This window comes from Manis javanica, chromosome 11, assembly GCF_040802235.1.
Source record: "Manis javanica isolate MJ-LG chromosome 11, MJ_LKY, whole genome shotgun sequence".
Taxonomy (NCBI): Eukaryota; Metazoa; Chordata; class Mammalia; order Pholidota; family Manidae; genus Manis; species Manis javanica.
In genome coordinates, this window is record NC_133166.1 from 102675286 (window position 1) to 102697441 (window position 22156).

Genomic DNA, 22156 nt, shown 5'->3' on the forward strand with positions numbered 1-22156 from the left:
CTTCCCCTCCCACAGCACTTCACCACCACATGAGTACACGCTTCTTTACCCCAATTCCTCTTACCTAGTAGGGCATGGCCACCACTAGGAAAGGTTACAAGGGTCAACTATACTTCAATTAAACAGAAAAAAATACAAGGCATACTGAAAGGTAAAAATCTCAGTTTGAAGAGCCAGAGCAACTATCAGAACAAGCCTCAAGGTGGCAGGGATTTGGGAATTATCAGCCACAGAATTTGAAATAATTATGATTAATATGCTAGGGGCTCTAGAGGATAAAGTAGACAGCAAGAACTGTGGACAATATAAGCAGAGAGATGGAAATTCTAAGGAATCAAAGATCAAAAACACCAAAGAAAAGAAGAATGTCTTTGATGGGCTCATTAGGAGACCGGACACAGCTGAGAGAAGAATTTGAGCCAGAGGGTATGTCAATAGTTCTAAAACTGAAAAGCCAAGAGACTGAAAAAAAAAAATCCAGAAGAGAATATCCAAGAACTGTTGGACATCTACAAAAGGTACAATATACAGGTAATGGGAATACCAGAAAGAGAAGAAAAAGAGGAAGGAAAAGAAGAAATATTTGAAGCAACAATGCCTAAGAATTTCCCCAAATTAATGTCAGACACCAAACCACAGAACCAGGAAACTCAGAGAACATTCAGCAGGATAAATCCAAAAAAAAAAAAAAAAGAGTGAAATTAAAGTGTTAAGAGAAAAAACCCACCAAGCTTGAATTCTGTGCAATGTGAAATTATCCTTCAAAAGTGAAGGAGAAATAAAGACTTCCTCAGACAAACAAAAACCGAGGGAATGTGCTTCCAATAGAGCTGCTTACAAGAAATGTTAAGAAGTTCTCAGGGGGAAGGGGAATGATATAGGTCACAAACTCGGATTTACATAAATAAAGGAAGAACATCAGAGAAGGAAAAAGTGAATTTAAATAAAAAGTTTTGTCATATTTTAATTGACCTAACATAAAAATTTGTTCAAAATAAGAGCAACAATTTAATCCATTATGTGTGTATATATGTGTGTATATATGTGCAAGTGAAAGGTACTTATACAGCAGTAATGAATGACAGCAGTAATATCAAGGATGAGAGGAATTAGGATTATTTTGCTATTATAAGGCACTTGCATTATCTGTGAAGAAGTATAATGCTATTTGAAGGTGGACTTAGATTAGTTGTAAATGTATATTGCAAACTCTAGGACAACCCCTAAAAAAAAGTAAACAACAAAAAAAGTATAACTGATACGCTTAAGGAGATAAAATGGAAAACCAGTTAATACCACAGAAGGCAAAAGAGTAGAAAACAAAAATAGAGACAAAGAACAAGGGCAATCAATAGAGAACAGTAACAAGTGTGGTAGATATTAATCCAACTGTATCAATAATCACTTTAAATATCAGTGGTCTGGATATATCAGTATAAAAGACAAATAATGTCAGAGTGGATCAAAAACAAGATATGTTGTCTACAAGAAACCCACTTTAAGTATAAAGATACATATTGATTAAAAGTAAATGGATGGACAATAGATGAATGGATAAAGAAGAAATGGTACATATACACAATGGAATATTACTCAGCCATAAAAGGAAAAGAAATCCATTTGCAATAACATGGATGCACATTGAATTCTGTGCAATGTGAAATTATGGTAGGGTATTATGTTCAGTGAAATAAGCCAGGTGGAGAAAGACAAATGCCTTATGATTTCACTTATTTATGGAGTGTAAAAACAAAGCAAAACAGAAGGAACAAATTAGCAGTAGACTCATGGACACTGAGAAGGGACTAGTAGTTACCAAGGGGGAGGGGGAAGGGGATAAAGGGGCCAATAATTCTCAATCACAATATAAGTTGGGTCACAGGCACGGTAATACAGCATGGAGAATACAGTTAATGATTCTGTAACATCTTGCTACATTGATAGATAGTGACCATACTAGATGGGGTAAGGATTTAATAATATGGGTAATGGTTAAACCACTGTGTTGTACAGTTGAAACCAACATAAGATTGTATATCAACTTAATACTAATCAAAGAAAGTGAGAGTAGCTATATTATAGAACAGACTTAAGAGCAAGGAAACTTACTAGGATAACTAGGGGCATTATATAATGACAAAGGGGTCAAATCTCCAAGAATAACAATCTTTAATGTGTATGACCTAATAACAGAGTGTAGAAATACATGAAGCAAAAACTGATAGGGTGCAAGGAGAAATAAATGAATGCACTATTATAGTTGGAGACTTAGACACCCCTCTATCAGAAATGAATGGGTGCAGCTGGCAGAAAATCAAGGCATAGTTGAACTCAACAGTACCATCTATCAACTGGATATAATTGACATCTATAGATTATTTCATCCCACAACAGGATATACATCCTTCTCAAACTCACACAGAACATTCACCAAGGTAGACCATATTCTGGACTACAAAGCACACCTTAGCAACTTTAAAAGAATAGGAAACATATAATGTCTGCTCTCAGACCACAATGGAACTAAACTAGAAATCAATGACAGAAGAGATAGCTGGGTAATCCCAAATGACTTGGAAATTAAACAACACACTTCTAAATAACACATGGGTCAAAGAGGAAATTTCACGAGAAATGTTAGAATGTTTCACACTAAATGAAAATGAAAATATAATTTATCAAAATGAGTGGGAGGCACCAACAGCGGTTGTGATAATTTTATGTGTCAACTTGATTGGTTAAGGGATGCCCAGATAATTGGTAAAACATTATTTCTGGGTGTGTCTATGCGGGTGTTTCTGGAACAGCATTTGAATTGGTGAATTGAGTAAAGCAGATGGCCCTCCCCAATGTAAGCGAGCGTCTTTGAATCCATTTGAGGGCAGAAGAAGGGCGATTTCATGCTACAGAAGAAAAATCACACAATCATATCGATAGGTGCAGAAAAAGCATTTGACAAAACCGAACACCCATTTATGAGAAAAATTCTCAGCAAACTAGGAACAGAGAGGAACTTCCTTCAGTTGACAGAATGCCTGGAAAGGATCTACAGCTAACATCATTCTTAATAGCGAGAAATTGGCTTTCTCGTTAAGATGGGGAAGAAGACAAGGATGTCCCCGCTGACCACTCCTTTTCAACATTGTACTAAAAGTTCTAACTAATGCACTAAGAGAAGAAAAGGAAATAAAAAGTATACTGATTGGGAAGGAAAAAATAAAACTTTTTGTTTGCAAACGAGCTGATTGTCTATGTAGACAATCTGAAAGAATTGCCAAAACCTCCTGGACTTAATAAGTGATTATTAGGTTGCCAGATATAAGGTTAAAAAAATACACAAAAGTCAATTGCTTTCCTATACCCCAGCACTGAGCAAAGGGATTTTAAATTAAAAACACAATACCATTTACATTAGCATGATACTGTAGCGGTGATAACATCATTAGCCCCCCATAGAATGTACAGCACCAAGCCTGAACGCTGATGTAAGCTGTGGATTTTGGGTGATAATGACGTGTCAGTGTAAGTTCATCAATTATCACAAATGTGCCACTCTGGTGGGGGTTGTTTGTAATGGGGGAAGTTACGCATATGCTAAGGGAGATTGAATGGGAAATCTCTGTACCTTCTGCTTGATATTGCCGTGAACCTAAAACTGCTCTAAAAAATCAATTGTATTAAAAAAATGATACTTTTGACTTAAAGATTATTTAAACTAGTACAAAAGATCACTAGCTCTCCGATTCATTTTAGGATCCTAATGTAATCACAGCAAGAAAACATGATAAAGATAACAGAACTATATAGAGAATCTCAATTACTGATGGAAATTTTTTTTTTTGAGAGGGCATCTCTCATATTTATTGATCAAATGGTTGTTAACAACAACAAAATTCAGTATGGGGGGTCAATGCTCAATGTACAATCATTAATCGATCTCAAGCCTAATTCTCGTCAGTCTCCAATCTTCTGAAGCATAACGAACAAGTTCTTACATGGTGAACAAATTCTTATATAGTGAATAAATTCTTACATGGTGAACAGTACAAGGGCAGTCATCACAGAAACATTCGGTTTTGATCACGCATTATGAACTATAAACAATCAGGTCAAATATGAATATTCGTTTGATTTTTATAGTTGATTTATATGTTGATCCCACATTTCTCCCTTTATTATTATTATTATTTTTATTTTTAATAAAATGCTGAAGTGGTAGGTAGATGCAAGATAAAGGTAGAAAACATAGTTTAGTGCTGTAAGAGGGCAAATTTAGATGATCAGGTGATCAGGTGTGTGCCTATGGACTAAGTATTAATCCAAGCTAGACAAGGGCAGCAAGACATCCACGGATGCAGAAGATTTCTCACTGATGGAAATTTTTTAAATAGAACAATAATAGATCAAATGCAGCAATGTTTCAAAAGAATAAGCACAACCAAGAAAGATTTATCTAAAGAGAGCAAAATATGGTTCTCTATCATGAATTAATCAACATAATAAATTTATTTGATAATAATAATTAGCTATTCTCCAAAAAAACTGTGGTAAAAAAATAATACCTCAGATTTATTTGTGTTTACTATTTTGTAAACATAAAGGTAATTTACTTTAATTGGCCCCATTTTATAGGTGGGAAAACTGAGGCACAGAAAAGCTAACCACCTTTCCCCAGGGTGACATTGTTAATTAGTGAACCTGCAGTTCATACCTGTTCCAGAGCCTGTGCCCATAACCATTATAATGTTCTAGGTTTGAGGAAAGTGATTTGAATATGAGAAAGTCTACTGACTAAAAATTAAGAGCTTTTTGCACATTATTCATAAGGATATTTTGTGTCTTACAAGGATAGAAACACCTTCTCGGACTGTTTGTCTTTTTGGTCAAAAGGGTACTTTGTCTTACCTAAGTTTTACTGTTTATGTAATCATACCTGTCACTTAAAATGGACATATATGTGTCTTACTCTCTTTAAGACTTGTTCCCTCCACTCCTTTTCCCAACTTACACAGTCAGGAAGCCTACAGAGCTAGATATTATTCAGCACTACACCAGTAGGAAACAGGAAGGACATTCAATCCTTTCCTACTCTCTATTTCTTGAAATCCTAAAATGTCTATTTTTCAAAATTAAAATATAAACCCAAGAGTGGCCTGTACTCAGAAGGGGTGATACCCAAAACCTGCCAATTTAGAGAACAGAAAGTCTTTAGTTAACAGTAAGTCTTAATCTATAGTCGAATAAGAAGATGCCAATTCTCCAGTGATTCATTAAAACACTGAATTAGTGGATGAATGTAATGGGATATCAGAAGAAACACCAACATGACATTAGGAGAGAAAAACAAAATAAGCTCATTCTGAAGTTCACATGGTGAAGTAAATATATGAGAAAAGAAAAATTTGTGGGGGGAAAAACCCCAAGAATGATGGGGAGGATCTAATTCTCACAAACATCAAACATTTTAAAATGAAGATGGTGAAAAAAAGATGTCCTGGCACATACCTATCAACACAATAAGCTAGAGTCTAGAAATTGACCTGAAAGTGTATAGGAATTTAGTGTATGATAAAGATGACATTTTAAATGCTGGGAGCACCATGGCATAAGCCTCTACACCCCTAGTGGGTGAGCTCCCAAGATTTGTGTCCTGGCGTGGGATGAGGTAGACTTCAGACTCTGCTTAGACAGCACTGAGGGTGGAGATACTGGGGAAAAAGCTGTTCTTCCTTTTACAGTCCAAGTTCATTCCACTCTCTGCACAATGGGCCAATTAGCTGAGAGACAAGATATTGGGGCACGGAAAGTGACTTCATTTGGAAAGCCAGCAGACCAAGAAGATGGGAGGCCAACTCCTAAAGAACCATCTTAACTCAGGGTTAATTTCAAGCTTCTTTTTCATTAGGGAAAAGGGGCAGCAGGTTAGGGGGGTGACTGAGGGCTGCAGACATCTGGGTGCCAGCAAGGGGCTAAGGAGAGCTGAGAAACTCCACATCCTTGGTTAGTTGACTCTTCATTGACCCAGATCTGGTCACAGTGTTCCTATCAATCTTTGACAGGACTATCATTATTTTCATAATATTTCCCTATCTCCTCAGGGATAGCAAGATTCAGGTGAGGGACTATTTGTAGAAATCTCAAAACTACAAAAATTCCTTTGGATGATTAATAAGCCTATGTGGCAATGCTGCAGGGCTGAGCAGAAGCCCTTCTTTTTCTTTTCCTTTTGGCCAAAAAGTTAAAGCAGCAAAAGAGACTGATACAATATAAAGGCACAGTTGGGAAGCTTTTTCACTGTTCTATTTCCTTATAAAGATGAACAGAACAGTTGTTCTCTTTTCTTGAGTGCTCATACCTTGATCTCTGACTTGTATAACAAGCTAAGTTTTCTTTCTTTCTTTTTAAAAAAAGGACAAGTAGGATTGGGGGGATAGACAGGGGAAAATAGGTAAATGGGGAAAAAACTGCATTGAAAACACTACTAGGGTTTTGTCTAATGTCCTTAAAAGGCTTTGATTTGAACTTCATCAACTATATTAGAATCCAGTCCAGAAAAGATTGAAATGATGACATTGGATTGGAGAGTCAGAGACTGAGAGGAAACTGACCTGTTGTCTCCTCTACTGTTTCTCTTTCTGTCTTTAGGTTTATGGCATCCAATGAAGATACTGTTTCCCAGAGTTTGTATATTAGTTCTTTCCTTCCTATCCTTTTCAGTGTAGTTGTTACTGACTTACACAAGTTCATTTGCTAGTATTTTTATTCCCTTTGGGTTCTCTCCAAATCCTAATTGGTTTTAGTTACTTGTTCGTTTTTTGGGTATATGAAACACTATTATGGTTCTAAGAGTCAGAGCTATACAAAAATATACTATCCCTACCTCCTCCCCCCACTACCCCATTCTCAATTGCCCCTTTCTCCATCTTTTTCCCACTTATCCCCTGAAGGTAACTCATATCCTTAGCTTCTGATTTATCTTCCCTGTATATATATATATATATATATATTTTTTTTGCACAAGCAGGCAGATACAGTATGCTTTCTTATATTCCTTCTTAGCACAGTATTCTAAATGCTTTGCACTTTGAATTTTTCACTTCACAGTATGTCTTGGCAACCACTTATACCAGTTCACAGAGTTCTTCCTTATTTCTTAAGTAGCTGTTGAGTACACCATTGTGTAATGTACCAAAAACGTATGAACACTTAGATTATTTCCAGTATTTTGCAATTACAAAGATACTGCCGTGAATTATCTCGTATTTGGCCATTGCTGGAGGTGTGTCTTGAAGTGAATGTCACAGACATACGCTTCTTTCTTGCCTTCAGTCCTTTTCTCCAGTGAACTGAATGCTGTTGATGTTACTGTCCATATGCTGTTTTCTCTCTTAGCTCTAATGATCTCTGAAGTTTCTAATCTCTGACCATAAGCATACACTGTGGCCAAGGGTACACTTCTGAGAAAGTCTTCACTCCCTGCTTAGCCAATAGTTTGACTGGCACTTCCCAGTCTTGTGCTGCAGTAGTGGTTCTCTACCTTGTCTGAACATTAGAATCACCAAGGAGCTTTTAAATATACCAATGCCTAGGAATGTTCTACACAGATTCTGCAATTATGGGACTCAGGCACCTGTATTAGTTTGAAGTGCTCCAGAAATTCCAATGTGCAGCTAAGGTTGAAAACCACTGGGCTTAAACCCTTGAAATATTAATAACTCTTGGACCACACCAGTTCCCTGTGATTGAAGCCAGCTGTCAGAGCATATCCTGGATGGCTGGAAAATGCTCCATTCAGAGAAGTCCTGACTTTTACCTGGAGAAGAGGTATGTACCAACTGGTCTCACTTAGTGAGGACCTGTAAAAGCCTTGAATGAGATGGAAGTTCAACCTAACTAAGAAACAAGTTCTCCTTTCTTCACATAGGGTTTGAATGACAAGTACAAGTTGCTTTAGGCCAAGAAGGAAGATATTATATTTCCTTTTCTCCCCTTCAATACACAGATCTGGGTACCTTCCTGTGTAGATGATAGTATGAATAAGCTCCAACTAACACCAGTAAGGTAAAGTCCATGAATTATACTTTTTTCATCAAAGATACCACGAGTTGTAAAACACAAAGTCATCTTATGTAGCACCAAGGAAAAAAACCTACTGCTAAATAATTATGAGATATAATCAAATGTAAGATATATCCCTATTTCAGAGATTTTTTAAATGTGGAAAAATATGCATATTAGAATTGATGAAACACAAATTTTTAACCTAAACCTCTTGTTTGAATTCTAAGTGTACATGGCATTTGCATTTCTCACAGGCTCATTAAGCCAAAAGTGTCCCAAGTCTAGATTCTCCATCTGCCTTGCCAAAGCTGCTCCTTTTTCTGCATTATCTGCCCTGGCAAATAGAAACATGAAAATCACGCCAGATTCCTAACTCTCTATTACTTTCCAAATATGAAAGGTCTTTCCCATTCTAATTACTCACCTCTCTACAGGATTATGGCTGAAATCTAACTGCTTCCACTCCTCTAATCATCCCTACTCCACACTGTCCCTGTTTTCTTTAAACATCAGTGTGATCATTTTATTCTTTGCTTTAAAATCCTACAAGATATTCCATCGAAATAAGCAAAGAACATGAACAGGCCACCTCACAGAAGGGAAACATACACATTTATACATGTGAAAAGTTGTTCATCCTCACAGCAACAATTTTTCACCTAATTGTCATAATTTTAAAGAATTGATAGTAATGAATGATTACGAAAGTGTGCAGACATACTCCTATATACCCCTGTTGTCCTATATATCCTATACAATATTTTGAATAACATTTTGGCAATGTTTTGGATATGTGAAAGAATGCAAATTGCCTAATGTCTCCGAGCCTCACTTGCTGTATTGTTTAAATGGGGCTGATATCTATCCTAATGGACTCAGGAAATTTTTAAATAATAATGGCTAACATTTCCTGGGCGCTTGCTGTCCTAAGTGCTTCATATAATAATTCTGTAAGTGCTTTTATCATCTCCATTTTACTTCAAAGAAAACAGGTGGAGAGGATGAAATATTGCCCAAGGGATGGAGTTAGTAAGGGGCGGAGCTGAGATTACTGGCATTTAAATCCACATGGGGGAATCTAGCTCGTGTTCTATTTTTTGCGCGAACCAACACCGTTCTTTCCTCTTCTGGGCTAGCCCACAGTCCCCACGGTCAAAAGTTGTCCATATAGAATTTGGCCCTTCGTTAGCGACCATCAACTGGCCGTCTCTAATTGCTTTGAGTATCACATCACAGTCCTGTCTGATGGAGCTCCGGGTAACTCAGCCCACCTCTTATTTCAATTCATTTTCAGAGTCCTGGCCAACAGTGCGTACACGGTAAGCCCTTCGATAGAGGCCTAACAAATGCTTTCGTACATTTCCGTGCGATCAATGGCGTATCTTTACAAATGTGAAGTCATCTGCAAGAGACTGGGACAGATCCACGGTAACCAGCGGCCACACAAGGTGGGAACGCGCCTTGACTGCTCAGCTCGCCTCCCCGCGCCAGCGCCGGGGTCCTCCTTTCCCGCTTTCCTACGCCTGTCGGATTTTGCCCGGAACCTTTCCCGCAGATCTAAGGCAGCCCTCCCGGACAAGGCCGCGGAACGCACCACGCAGCAGGGATTAGTAGTCTAACGCTATGCCTGAAATCTCTAGCTAGTTCACATGATCCGGAAGGAAAGGGCCTCAAATTCCTGCACTTTTTAAAGTACTAAGTGACGACGACATTTCTGTCTCTTAGTCAATATCGTAATCAAAGATCTCCGTGAGCGTTTGTTCTTCTCGTTGGTTAGGCGAATATATGGACAGCCTACTCGAGACGAACCTGGAAGGCGGGGGAAGAAAGCGGAAGCCGCGGGGCCTGCCGAAACAGAAAGTCTCGGGGCGTGCGCCAGGCTGTTTGCGGTGTCTCCCAGTTAGACGCAGGTCTTGGCAGCGGGCCGGGGCAGAAGCGGTGTTGCTGGAGCTGAGGCCAGGCGGCCTGAGTCCTCAGGGATGAACCTCGAGTTGCTGGGTGAGGAGGGCTGTGTCTTGGGATTAGAAAGCCCTTTGGTCTTGGGAAGGAGCAACTTGGGCGGGAGGGGACCCGAGCTGCAACCTCGGGGACATAGTTCTGCTGTGGACCATTGGGGCGCTCCTAATCTGGAGCAGCAGCAGGAGGAAACCTAGCTTCTGTCCGAGCAGAATGCATTGCCTTTCCCGAGGGTACGTTCAGATCAGTCGTGGGGCAGTGTGTGACTTAGTTTTGAGGGCAGTTATCACAGGTGCTGAAGTAGCCCAGAGCAGGCAGGACTAGTTACTGGAGAAGAGGGAATCTGAGGAAATGAGGCTCCAGGTGAAGCTTTGAAGACGTGTCAGGAGTTTGGTGACCTGGACGGATTAAATCACGGAATGCCTAAGGGGGTGGTGGTGGCGTGGAGCTCTTCTTGTTGAAGTCCCTCGTTGAACAGATGAGGAAAGGTCCAGAGAGTATTGATTTGAAGCGACTAAGCAAGTAAATGGTACAGTTGGCACTGGAATCAGTTATGTTGACTTCTGTTTAGGCCCCTTAACTATCAAGGATGGTGTGTAAAACACGGAGGTGTGAACTACAGAGGCATTTGCCTTTTGTCACCCTCTCTCTGAGTCATTTCCTCCCTACCCCTTGCCCAAGTTGTTTAACAACTGTAGGTCCTTCTAGGCTTTCTTTAGGTGTTTAGCATGGTAGCCTGGGGATGGCTAAGGTTTTCCAAACTCCTAAACAACTTCTGCTTTAATGGTTACGTTTCTGCTAAAAAAAAATCAGAAAATGTACTGGCTCTCTAAAGGTCTACAAAGGTATTTAAGAAATGGCCTTGAAGGAGCCTTTTGTTAAACGGAGATTAAAGTGATCATATAAATAGGCAGAACATAGGCAGGCCTTTAAGAATCATTACCGAGTATTAAGAACACTGGGAAAAGGTGTATGAACGTCTTTGGTGCTGGGGAAGAAAGTTAATCAGGAACAAGATATTTTTGCGAGTTTTGAGTAGATATTTAAGATTGGTAAAAGAGTGAGACTGAAATATGAGGATAAGGGGAGGTGTGCTTACCAGGAATATGTTTGAGCTAAGACATGGGAGAATGAGAAGATCTAGATTCACTGCTTGGCCGGGTTGTGGGCACTGAATAATGAGAAGGCCAAAAGATGGGGTTGGTGCCATCTGTTCTGTTGACGCTTTTGCGTGCCCAACTGAAAAGCTTGTGCTTTTAAGGAATAGGGCCGATCCATTGAAGGCTTTGGACCTGGTAAGTCAGTCAATCAGAGCTATGATATTTTTTAAAGATTTATCTGACAGCAGTGTGTAGTTGAGTCTTGGAGGGTATGCAGTCAGTTTATAGGGTTGGGTAGGTGAGTTGTGAAGAAGGCCTGAGCTAGGAAGTGGAAAGAAAAGACATTGAGGAGAAAGAGTTGACAGAGTTCCAGAAGTGATTGTGTATGGTGGTGGTGCTGGTTGTGAGTAAGAGAGCGACGTGAAAAATCATGGAAACCAGTAGCGATGTTTCTAGTAGATGTTTAAGGATGTTGGGAAAAGACAGCATTGGGACTCTCAGGTGTGGACCTGGGGCTCATGGATGGACTTGGATTCACGAGAGTGAGTTGTAATTCTCCTGCAGGTAGGCTGATTGAAACGCAGTGAGTAGATGACAAGACCAAGGGAGAAAGTTGGGAGGAGCAGAAAAGAAAAAACTGCTGAGGTCCGAATCTTGGACAGTTACCTACATTTAGGGAATAAGAGGAGGAATAAATAATAATAACACATTAACGAACAGTCATGTACTACTTATTATGAGCTAGGCATTTTTTTTGCGCTTTCCATATGTTCATCCGTGTAGAGGTAGAACAGAAGTGCAGGTTGTTGTGGTATCTTCCATGGAAGCCAAGTGGAGAGCAGTTGAGGCTGAGAGCTGGGAAAGGGCTGCTCTGTATAGTCCTTAGCTAGCCTGGGGCCTCTTAGCAACGTGAGCAGAAACCGGACTACAGTGCTTTTAGGCAAGTGGGGGAGATGAAGTGGAGGCAAAAAGTTGACTCTTAAAAGTTTAAGGATGGAGGATAGGGAGTAGATAGGCTAGTACCTTGAAAGAGGTAAGTAGTCATGGGAAATGGTTTTTTTTTTAATTCTGTAGAAGATTTGTAAGGGTTTACTCAGAAAGCAATGTTGAGCATTGGAAGGTTAGACTTCTTAAAAGAAGGCTGGATCCAAAAGGTAAAAAAATCTATGGAAATGACTCCTGAGTTTTAAATCGAGAAAGCTAAAGATTTGCTGCTAAAAAGGAGAAAGGAACAAAGGGATCTGATTGTGGGGCCTGCTTCAGGATATCTGGCAGGACAAAGGAAAGAAATGATAATATGTTTCTCTTGTGGACACTCAACATGCTAATTTCACTTCTGCAACCGCCTTTTGAGGCAGTTATCAGGCAGTATGCACCAGAGATACAATGTTAAATAGGAGTTTGTCAAGCTTCTTTTTACTACAATTCAAAAGAAATATATTTTCTATCACACCCTATATGTATATATGTACATATATATATATATACACACACATACACAGATAACTAAGTTTCTAAGACTTATACTTAATCCTTGTGATCGGTGTCCTCTGATATCTTATGTTCTAATCTACTGAAAAACTCGTTGCAGCTCACTAAATTGACTTACATATTTATGGTGGATTGGGTGCTACAGTTTGGAAAACACTGAAATAAGATACAGCCTTTGCCTTGAATAAATACATGGAACTAAGAGGAGAGAAGCATAAACTGTTGTGATGTGGAACCAGAATAAATGAATGCATGATGCGAATCCAGCTGAAAAAGCAGTGAATTCTGCATTGCTGGGGTTGACAATTTGAGAATGATTTTACAGAGGCAGTGTCATAGACCCAGATAGAAACCCAGTGCTTAGGATGGGTATGTGAGGCTCTGTGTTGGATGCTGAAGGGGAGTTAATCAAAGATAAAGTAGAAAATAACTGATTGGAGCCAGATTGAAATTGCTTTTTAAAATCATACTTGGGAGTTTAGTATATTGTTTAGCAAGGGGAATTTTTAAGCAGATAAGTGTGACATGATGAGATTTGGGGCTTTGAAGACTGACTGTGGCAGCTTTGTGAAGGATTGATGAGGGAGGCAAGATTGGAAATAAACTGTAGTAATTACTGTCTTGATGGCATCAGGTTGGGGTAGGGTGGCATCGGTTATCTAGTCACCTGAAAACCGCATTTCTCTAAAAGAAATGCGACCAGCTGTGTCATCACTTGCTGTGTTGAGGAAGCAGAATGGAAACTGCCTCTCTGAACTTGAAGGAACTGGTTGGCAAGTACAAAATAATAGGACTGCTGGGAAGAAAGGTCCATGACATTTTAGAGTTCATGATAATCAAGTCTTTAAGGAGGTGAATGTTCAGCAATTTAGAGAATAGACATTATTCATGTCATGAGACTGGAAGGAAGAAGGCTTCAAGGCCTGGAGAGCTAAAAGGCAGTTTGGAGAAGGGATCCTCACAGGAAAAAGGGGATCAGACACCTGCCGAAAACTGGTGTGATTGCACTGAAAGTAGTCCATACTCAAATTCCAAAGAGGCAAGTACGAAAGAAGGGCACATAGCCAAAGGTGAACGGAGGCTTTTAGAACAGTGTCAGTGAAGTTAATGTGACTGAAGGTCAGGAGTGTAAAGATGAGGCAACTAGGAAGGGTTTTTAAAATGTGGAGCGTGAAGAGTGGTTACCTGCTTGGTTGGGCTGGATGTTGTACCAAAATTACCCATTCAGCACTCCACAAATACCTTTTGTGGGCCTACTTTAGGCTTTATAGGCAAAGGGGAAGTGGAATGCTTAACTTTTATTTTTCTTTTGTCGTCTGTGGGGAAAAGGATGATTTTTGAAACAAATCAGGTGAGCAATGGTTGTTGCTAAGAAAAACCCTCGATGGGTAGAGATTTGGGGTAGGTCACTTAGCTCACTCTGGGTCGAATTACATTCCTTGGCCCTGAGGGGGTGTGCATGTGAAGTAACTATTGGTGGTCTTCGAGATTTGGGGAGAGAAAGGAAGACATGGGGAAAGAAAGGAGATGAGCAGATTTTGACTTTAAATAGAGGGCAGGTGTGTTTTGCAAATCTCAGAGTAGTAAACCTTTAGGCCAAATTGCGGTAAGTTTGTAGAGGCTTTTTTAGTGTAGTTACAGTTAAGTGTGTGGTTTCTGGGTCAGGTCCCAATTTTGCCAGCTTTTATCTGTGAACTTGGGATGTGACAGTCTCAGCCTAACTTCCTTCATCTGTGAATGCAGTAAACAGTACTCACTAACATTGAATTGAGAGGATTGAATGAGGTAATATTTAGAAGCCTTAATACAAAGTCTGACACATAAACACTGAATAAGTAGTAGCTATTAAACATAAATTTAGGCTTGAGCACTTGAGAGAAGTGATAAGCCAGCATGTTTAAGTCTGGAAGACTCATTAAGGTTCTTGCATTTCATGCTTTTCGAACTAACAAATATAATACATATTTATCACAATGCTGGAAACAAGCAAAATAGAGAAAAGATTATCTTCCTCCCCTTCTCCAGATGGTAGCTATCTGGAGTTTAGCCTTTTATACCTTTTTCCTTGTTCACATAGATACATTTAAACAAATTCATAAGGGCTTTGTTTTTGCTTATTACAGAAATAGAACCTTTTTTATACACAGTATTTTCAACTTTCTTTGCATAACACTATAAGATACTATTCCTACACATTAGGAGATAATAGTCGTAAGATTTTTAATGCATATTTATGTAGATACTCATGATTCGTAATTTTAACTGTAAGTACTTTTAGTTACAAGTCTTTCTCCTTGCCTTCTTTTTGTTGATAACCCCATGTATCTCCTCCCGTATTTTTCTCTGTGCCTATACTTGTGTATGTTTACATACACATTAACAAACAATGAGATTGTATTATATACACTGTGTCTTCTTTCACTTAGTAGCATCAATGAAATTTTCTCTTAGGAAAATGAGTATGATTTATCCATATTTGATACAACATAATTTATTAATCTGTTTCACTACTGATGGGCTTTTACCTTGTTCCCAGTTTTTAGGGTTTTTCTTTTGCTTTTTTTGCCACCACTTTAAATACCTTTGTGTTTATGCCCCATTGTTGAGCTTACATTGATGGAGATTAGATTTCCAGTTGTAGAGTTGCCGAGATGAAGACTGTATGATTTTGCTTTTAATAGATGCCGTCAAATTCCTTTTCCAGAAGGCTAAAACAATTCCATCTTACAGGCAGTGTGTGAAAATACCCCTTTGCCTACGTCCCCCCAGCACTAGGTGTTCTCTTTCAGTTTTCCTGTCTGATGGATGAAGGTGGCATCTCATTTTTAGTTTGATTTTATGTATCTCTGACTACAACTGAATTTGATAATATTTTCCTTTGTTTAGAGGTGATATGATTTTGTTTTGTGTGACTTGCTTATTCATAATCTTTGTCTTTTTGTTTTTTCTTATTGCTGTATCAATTTGCTTTATAGTATGGATACCACCTTTTATCAGTCATCTACAGTGCATATTTTTTTCTTGACCATTTATGTGAACTTTGGCTATGCAAAATGTTGTAATTTTTATATAATCAAATATTCTTCTCTCTTCTTTTCATTTTCCTCACTTAAGGCTAAGGTCTTCCCACCCTGGATTATACATGTTGTCTCCTAGATTTTCTTCCAAGGTTTTTGTTTTTTTTAAGCATTTATCTGGAATTTATTTTTATACATTAGATATGAGAGAGCAACTGTAACTTTTTTTTCCTTTTGGATGGATAATCAGTTGTTTATCCCTATGTATTAAATAAACTCCCCACAAAATTGAAATGCTAACCTGATCATGTTATCAGTGACCTTAACAGTACATTTAAGAAATTATTTTTTACATTTGTCTTTAATCCATTTGGAATTTCATAAAACTGATTTTTGGAGAAACCCATTAAGCTTTCCCATCCCAGAACATAGATTGTCTTTTCCTTTGTTCAGATTTTTATGGCCTTAACTAAGATTTTTCTTCATACATGTTCTGTGTCTTCCTTACTACTTTTCTGTAATTATTTTATATGTTTGTAGCCATTGTGGATAGATTTCTCCTCTTCATTTCCATTTCTGGATACAAAATTGCTAATGTAAAGAAAAGCTATTGATGTTTGAATATTTTTCTTGCATCAAACCACTTCACCTTATTTTCTTAACTTTGATTTCTTATTAGAGTGTTTTCTGTTTTCTAGGTATTAAGTGTATCTAGGTATTTCAGCAGAAGAAAAACAGTTTATCTCCTTATATTAAATGTTTAAACCAGTTATTTCATTTTCTTACTTGATTCACTGGAACCTCCAAGATGATATTAACTAATTAATAATAGTGATATATCCCTTTCTGGTTGCTGATATTAATTGAAATGATTTTAGTATTTCACCTTTTGGAATGATGATTGTTTGCATTTTGAGGAAATAGTTTTTATCATTTATTGTAGTCTTTATTTTATTAGAAATGGTTATTGCGTTTCAGCAAATTATTTTCAGTGTCTACTGATAGGATTGTATGGCTTTTAGAGTCCTTGACGAAGGATATACGTGAGTGCATTGTGCTGTGAATGCGTTTGGAGAGCTCTGGCATAATCCTGTTCCTTTTTTTCCCCCCTTCTATACCATAAAATTTTTATATGATGGAGTAATAAGCTCCAGATTCTTTGTGTTGAGAATTTGGTTATAATTGTGTAAGAAATTACTTTCCAAGTCTGTAGAATCTAAAGGTGAAATACCATGTACCATTATGTTCTTAAGTGAAATGGACTTTTTTTCTTCTTTGTTTTCTTTGTCAAGTTTTGGTATCAGTTATATTGGCTTTGTAAAAAAAATGAATATATATGTGTGTATGTGTACTTTTTTTCCTGCTCAGAAATAGCTTGAATAACATAGTAATTATCTAATGCTTGAGATTTAGGAGAAATTGGGCCAGCTGCTTTTTCTTTTAATTTCTTTTTTATAAGTGACAGTTCTTTAACAAGTCATTTAGTGTGTTCTGTACTCATTGAGGCAGGCAAATTTTTGTCTTCTGTAATCACTTTTGGAAATGTGTACTTTGCTATACACTTATAGTAATCAGTTATTCATGTTTTTTTTAAGTTATAAAGTATATTATAAAGTTAGATCTCTTTGACCAGGGTTTTTTTTCTCTTTAACATCCACATCTGTGGCCATCTTTCCTTTCTTTTCCCCCTTCATAGTCTCTAAAATCAAGCCTAAGTGATCTAATTGTAACACAAAAGGGTAGATGGTGGGAAGATGGAGAATGTAAAAGTGGTCGGAGGAAATGGCCTTGTGCTCCCAGAACGCTGCTTGCCAGCCTTTTTGCTCAGGCCCTTCGACCAAAGTGCCCCAAACTAGCTAGGTTGTTTTTTTTTTTAATATGTTACTTTCTCTTTGTGCTCCTTAAACACCTTATTGAAGCCTGTTAACTAGGACAACTAACCCTCAAAAAGAGAAGAAAAAAAAAAAAACCTACCCCAAAACATTAAAAAAAAAAATGAATCGGGGTAATCTGTATTGAGAGGTAGGCATACATTGAAGTGGTCCCTGGATTCTCTCAGGATCTTAGGTGTGACTTTCTTTTCTCTTAACATAGCAAGGCACTTTCTCCTTTTCCCTGAGCACTTTATATTTTTAGGTTGTGGTTTTTTTGTTTTTAATTTTTGAATAAATGCTCCTTTTTGCTTGTTTCTCAACCGTGTGGGTATAGATCTGTTTACTGATTTGGAAAGATGTATAGGATATTTTGTTAAAGAAGCAGGTCACATAAGATGTATATATATAGTGTTTAAGCAAACCTTAAATATGTGAATGCTAATACAAATTATGCTTATATTATATGCTTATACAAATAAGCATGTAGAAATATGTGGAAGCTTTTACCTTGGTGAGTGGATTGCTGGGAGGAAACTCATTTTTTAATGATAACATTTCTGTTTACTTATGTGACTTTCAGAAAGTTCTTTCAAAGTCTCTGTCTTGGTCTTTTTTCAGCATTTCATTTCATTCTTTTCTTTCAGTTGAATGCAGTCAGCCACCATAAGTCTGCTGCTCATTAGAAAATCAAGATACTTCCTTTTTTGTGATTATTTACCTTTAATTTAATGTTTCTTTCAGCTTTCTTAACTGTAGGGCCTATTTTCTATTAATTTTTATAAAAGACAAAATGTAATAAAAGTGTTTTTTAAGATTTTTTTTTTTCCTAAAGCATTAGACTTATTTTTAAATGAAGTTTTACTTGGATGCCCTATATGCACAACAACTTTCCTGGACCTATAGTTACAGTATAGTTTAAAAACCACAGTAATAAAAAGTAAATACTGACAGATGCTATCACTGCTGAAAGTAAACTTCGGGCTACTGGGCAGTATCATACCATCATCTGTAGCTGAAATGTTTAGTGCTAATATATAAATGCTAAATTTATAATATTGGAAAACAGGGATGTTTGTATTAAAATGTTGTTTGCCTAAGAAATAAATATGGGAATTATGTGTTTAACCAACTTGAAGATTCTGTTCCGACCTAGGTGCTGTTATTAGGAAGGTAAATGATTCTGCTGCAGGTTGGCTGCTGTTACTAAAGGTTGTAGAGAATAGTTGGGACTTAAGACAATTTGACTGATTTGATTTTAAATGTGTGTTATTTAAAAATAACCATAACAACTTTTACATATTTACATAAAAAACAGTTTTACAAAAATTAACTATTTTCTAAAAGAAGAAATGTTCAGTGAGAAGAGTGGCACTGTTGTACATTTTACAACTCTTTAATGTTTGCCTACAAAGAAGTTGGGAAGTTCTCCCATCTTCTGCATTAACTGTGCAGTGTCACAGGTCATGCAGCCTCAGAACTCATCTGTAAACTTACCAGGTGAGGCTGAAAAGGCAGATAATGTCTTGGTATGTCATGAAAATCGGTGGGACTCATGGAGCCCCTGATAGGGTGTCAGGTTCCCTGTCTGCACTTCACAGACCACTGCAGTGCGCCGTTCATGGGCTGCAGCACTCCTGGGTGTTCCCACGCTCCGTTAACTCTCTGCCTTTGCTTTGTTGCAGAGTCCTTTGGGCAGAATTATCCAGAGGTAAGAGTACAGCATTGCGATTTTAGGAACACAGCTCTTGGGTTTGAGTGGAAAATGTATCTCGATCCTTTTTTTTTTTTAAATAAATATTAAGTGTGATGATATCTCTTGCTGTAATAAGGAACTAAAGGTTTAATTCTGAGTGGGAATGGGGTGAGGATAGGCCATATTGGCTGGAAATTTCACCGTAATGTTGTAAATTTTACAGTTCATTTCCCTTTAAATTAGAAAAAGACTTTGATTTTTCAGAACAGCTTTTTGTTACATAATAATTTATATGCTACAAATATGCTCTACTTTTTTCTTTTTAACCTTTTTTAAAAATTAAGGTATTTATATAGTCTAAAGAAGGTTTCACATGAGCAAGATTGTGGTTTCAACATTCATCCATACTTTCAGGTCCCCACACACACCCTGTTGCAGTCACTGTCCCTCAGCGTAGTAAGATGCCATAGAGTCACTACTTGTCTTTGTGCTGGACTGCCTTCCCCATGGCCCACCTATATTGTGATTGCAAATTATAGCAATATGCTTTACTTTTTAAAATATAAACATCTTATAATACTTGGAATATATGTCAGTGTAGTCGTTGTTATTTTAAATGGCTTGATATTAAGATAAAATAATTTATTTGACTTTGCTAATGTTTGTTACATGTGTAGGCAGTTCTAAGGATTTTGTTTTCATTTATTTTCTTGGAATAAATTCCAAGAACTGTGATTATTGTGTCAATAGGATAATTCTTAATGAGTCTTGTTACATGTTACCTGATTGCCTTCCAGAGTATGTACAAAGTTATAGTGTTAATGTAAGGGATTGATGTCATCTGTTTTCTAGAATTCTGTGGTTGCTTTTATAAATATTTCTTCATTTTGGATAGTTTGATAGATATGAGAACACATAGATTATTTTGGTATGCATCATAATTTAAATGTAAGAGAAATACCATAGATAGAGAACCTTTGAGAAATAATTTGAATACCTGGGTTTTATTGTCTATATTCTTGTGTTTGTTTTGATTTTTAGGAAGCTGATGGAACTTTGGATTGTATCAGCATGGCCCTCACTTGCACCTTTAACAGGTGGGGCACACTGCTTGCAGTTGGCTGTAACGATGGCCGAATTGTCATCTGGGATTTCTTGACAAGAGGCATTGCTAAAATAATCAGTGCGCACATCCATCCGGTTTGTTCTTTATGGTAAGGAGTTTTACTCTTAGTATCTTTAATATGAGTTAAGTTAGGGAGATGAATGGTGACTATAATTGCTCATCTCATTGTAGTAGATATTTAAATCTTAGAGTTTCAAATATTCAGTCATTTGTAATATAATTTTCGTAGCTTATGTAGACCTTGAACTCATGCTGTCCTTGAAGCTCCTTTGTAGGGAGAATGTCATTGTAGTAACGGACCTATATCGTGTTCTGTCTGGGAGTGTTTCAGTACTGAAATGATATCTTCACAGATCTCAGCTGAGTAATGTTTGTGATAGTTGACCTTTCATTTAAAATAAAAAATCTTGGTTAGGAAGGAAGTTTGGAAGTCATCTAGTCCAGCCTTGTCCAGGGTCTTGAATTCCAGCAATTTTAGTGACTGTTCCTTCATTGAATTACAGTTAATAAGACTTTCTACCAAATATACTGAGATGAAATCTGGTGTAATATAAATTCCCATTGATTTCTTTCTTATTCTCTGAGACTGCTCTGTTTGCTTCAGAAAACTACTTTGGGGCAGCACTTAACTTTTTTTAAATGATCTCGGGGCCAAAAAAAAAAGCACCTAATCAGATCTAGACATATTGAACTGTAATACATTTCCTTTTGTCTAAATAGAAACAGCAGTGGTATTGTGAAGCACTGGTTTGGGAGGAGGCCTGCATCCCAGGCTAGGTCGCCCACTCATGAGCTGGTGGCTGTGGTCAAAACTTTTCTCTGTATGGAAAATGAGAGCCCCAGCCTGGATGGTCTCTTAGATCCCTTCCAGCTTCTTTGCATTTCATTTATTTTTTTATTGTTGTGTTCTTACAGTAAAGATCTAAGTAGATGTATTTTTAAATGCTTTATTAAGGTATATAAAATTCACATAGTTGTGCACCTCTCACAATCTAATTTTAGAGCTCCTATCTATTAGAAAAGTTTTTATTAGAATAAATAAAATCATTTAGAACGTTACAGAAAATATAGTGAAGTACAAAGAGGTAGTAGCTTCCAGTCCCACCACCCAGATACACAACTATAAATATTTTGATGTTTCAACACCTAATTTTTAGTAAGCGTGAGTTTGTAATTGTGCTGTGTTTTATTTTGTATTTTTCTTTTTTCCTCCCTAATACTGTCCAGACATTTCCCTGCTTGCATAGCCTTTGAAAACTTTTTTATGGCTGTATAACTTTTGATAAACTATAATTTACTTAACCAGTTTTTGTTTCTCTGCTACATTATGTCTAGTGAATGTCTGTGCGTTTTCTCTGACATATTCAGCAAAAACTGAACATGATTTATGTACCAGGTATTGTGAGCATTGGGAACACAAAACCAGATCAGGAGAGATTCTAGGATAGTAAGGGAGAGGTACCTGGGCATATAGGTGTGTGTGCTAAAGCTCTGCAGGTCCAGTGCGGGACTGTGTTTGAGATGTAGTGGAGTCAAAAAGGAGGGAATGATCAGTTTCAGCGGAGGAGAGTAGTGGTCGGGAAAGGTTTCATAGATGGGATCATCTCTAACGTCAGACTCGGAGGGGGTAGGTGTTTGCCAGTTGTATTCCACAGAGGGCGCCTCTCGGGCAAGGGCACATCAGCTCCGAAGAAGCGGAGGAAGCTTCCGGGGAGCTGCATTGTGGTGTGGGAGATGTGACACGGGAGGAGCCACGGGAAGCTGAGATCCTCATGGCATCGGGTGCCAGCCTCTGAATCTGAACTTCATCTCCGAGGTTCTGTGAAGCCATCAAACAT

At 37.7% G+C, this 22156-nt stretch overlaps 1 protein-coding gene across 5 annotated transcripts in view; it reads left to right on the plus strand.

The window, feature by feature from the left end:
- The window catches only part of LOC108399080 (retinoblastoma-binding protein 5), a 93170-nt gene that overhangs the window by 51034 nt on the left and 19980 nt on the right, over nucleotides 1-22156 (plus strand). For 3 of the 5 annotated variants that reach the window (XR_012122927.1, XM_073217069.1, XM_073217070.1), the window contains exons 13-14: nucleotides 19182-19207; nucleotides 20234-20406. Coding sequence is in view for 4 of the 5 variants with exons in the window: in XM_073217069.1 (XP_073073170.1) it covers nucleotides 19182-19207; nucleotides 20234-20406 (199 nt within the window). In the remaining variant the exon portion in view is untranslated. Of the gene's footprint in view, nucleotides 1-9886; nucleotides 10060-19181; nucleotides 19208-20233; nucleotides 20407-22156 lie in introns of those variants that run through there. The other 2 variants (XM_037015225.2, XM_037015227.2) reach the window with 2 other exon arrangements.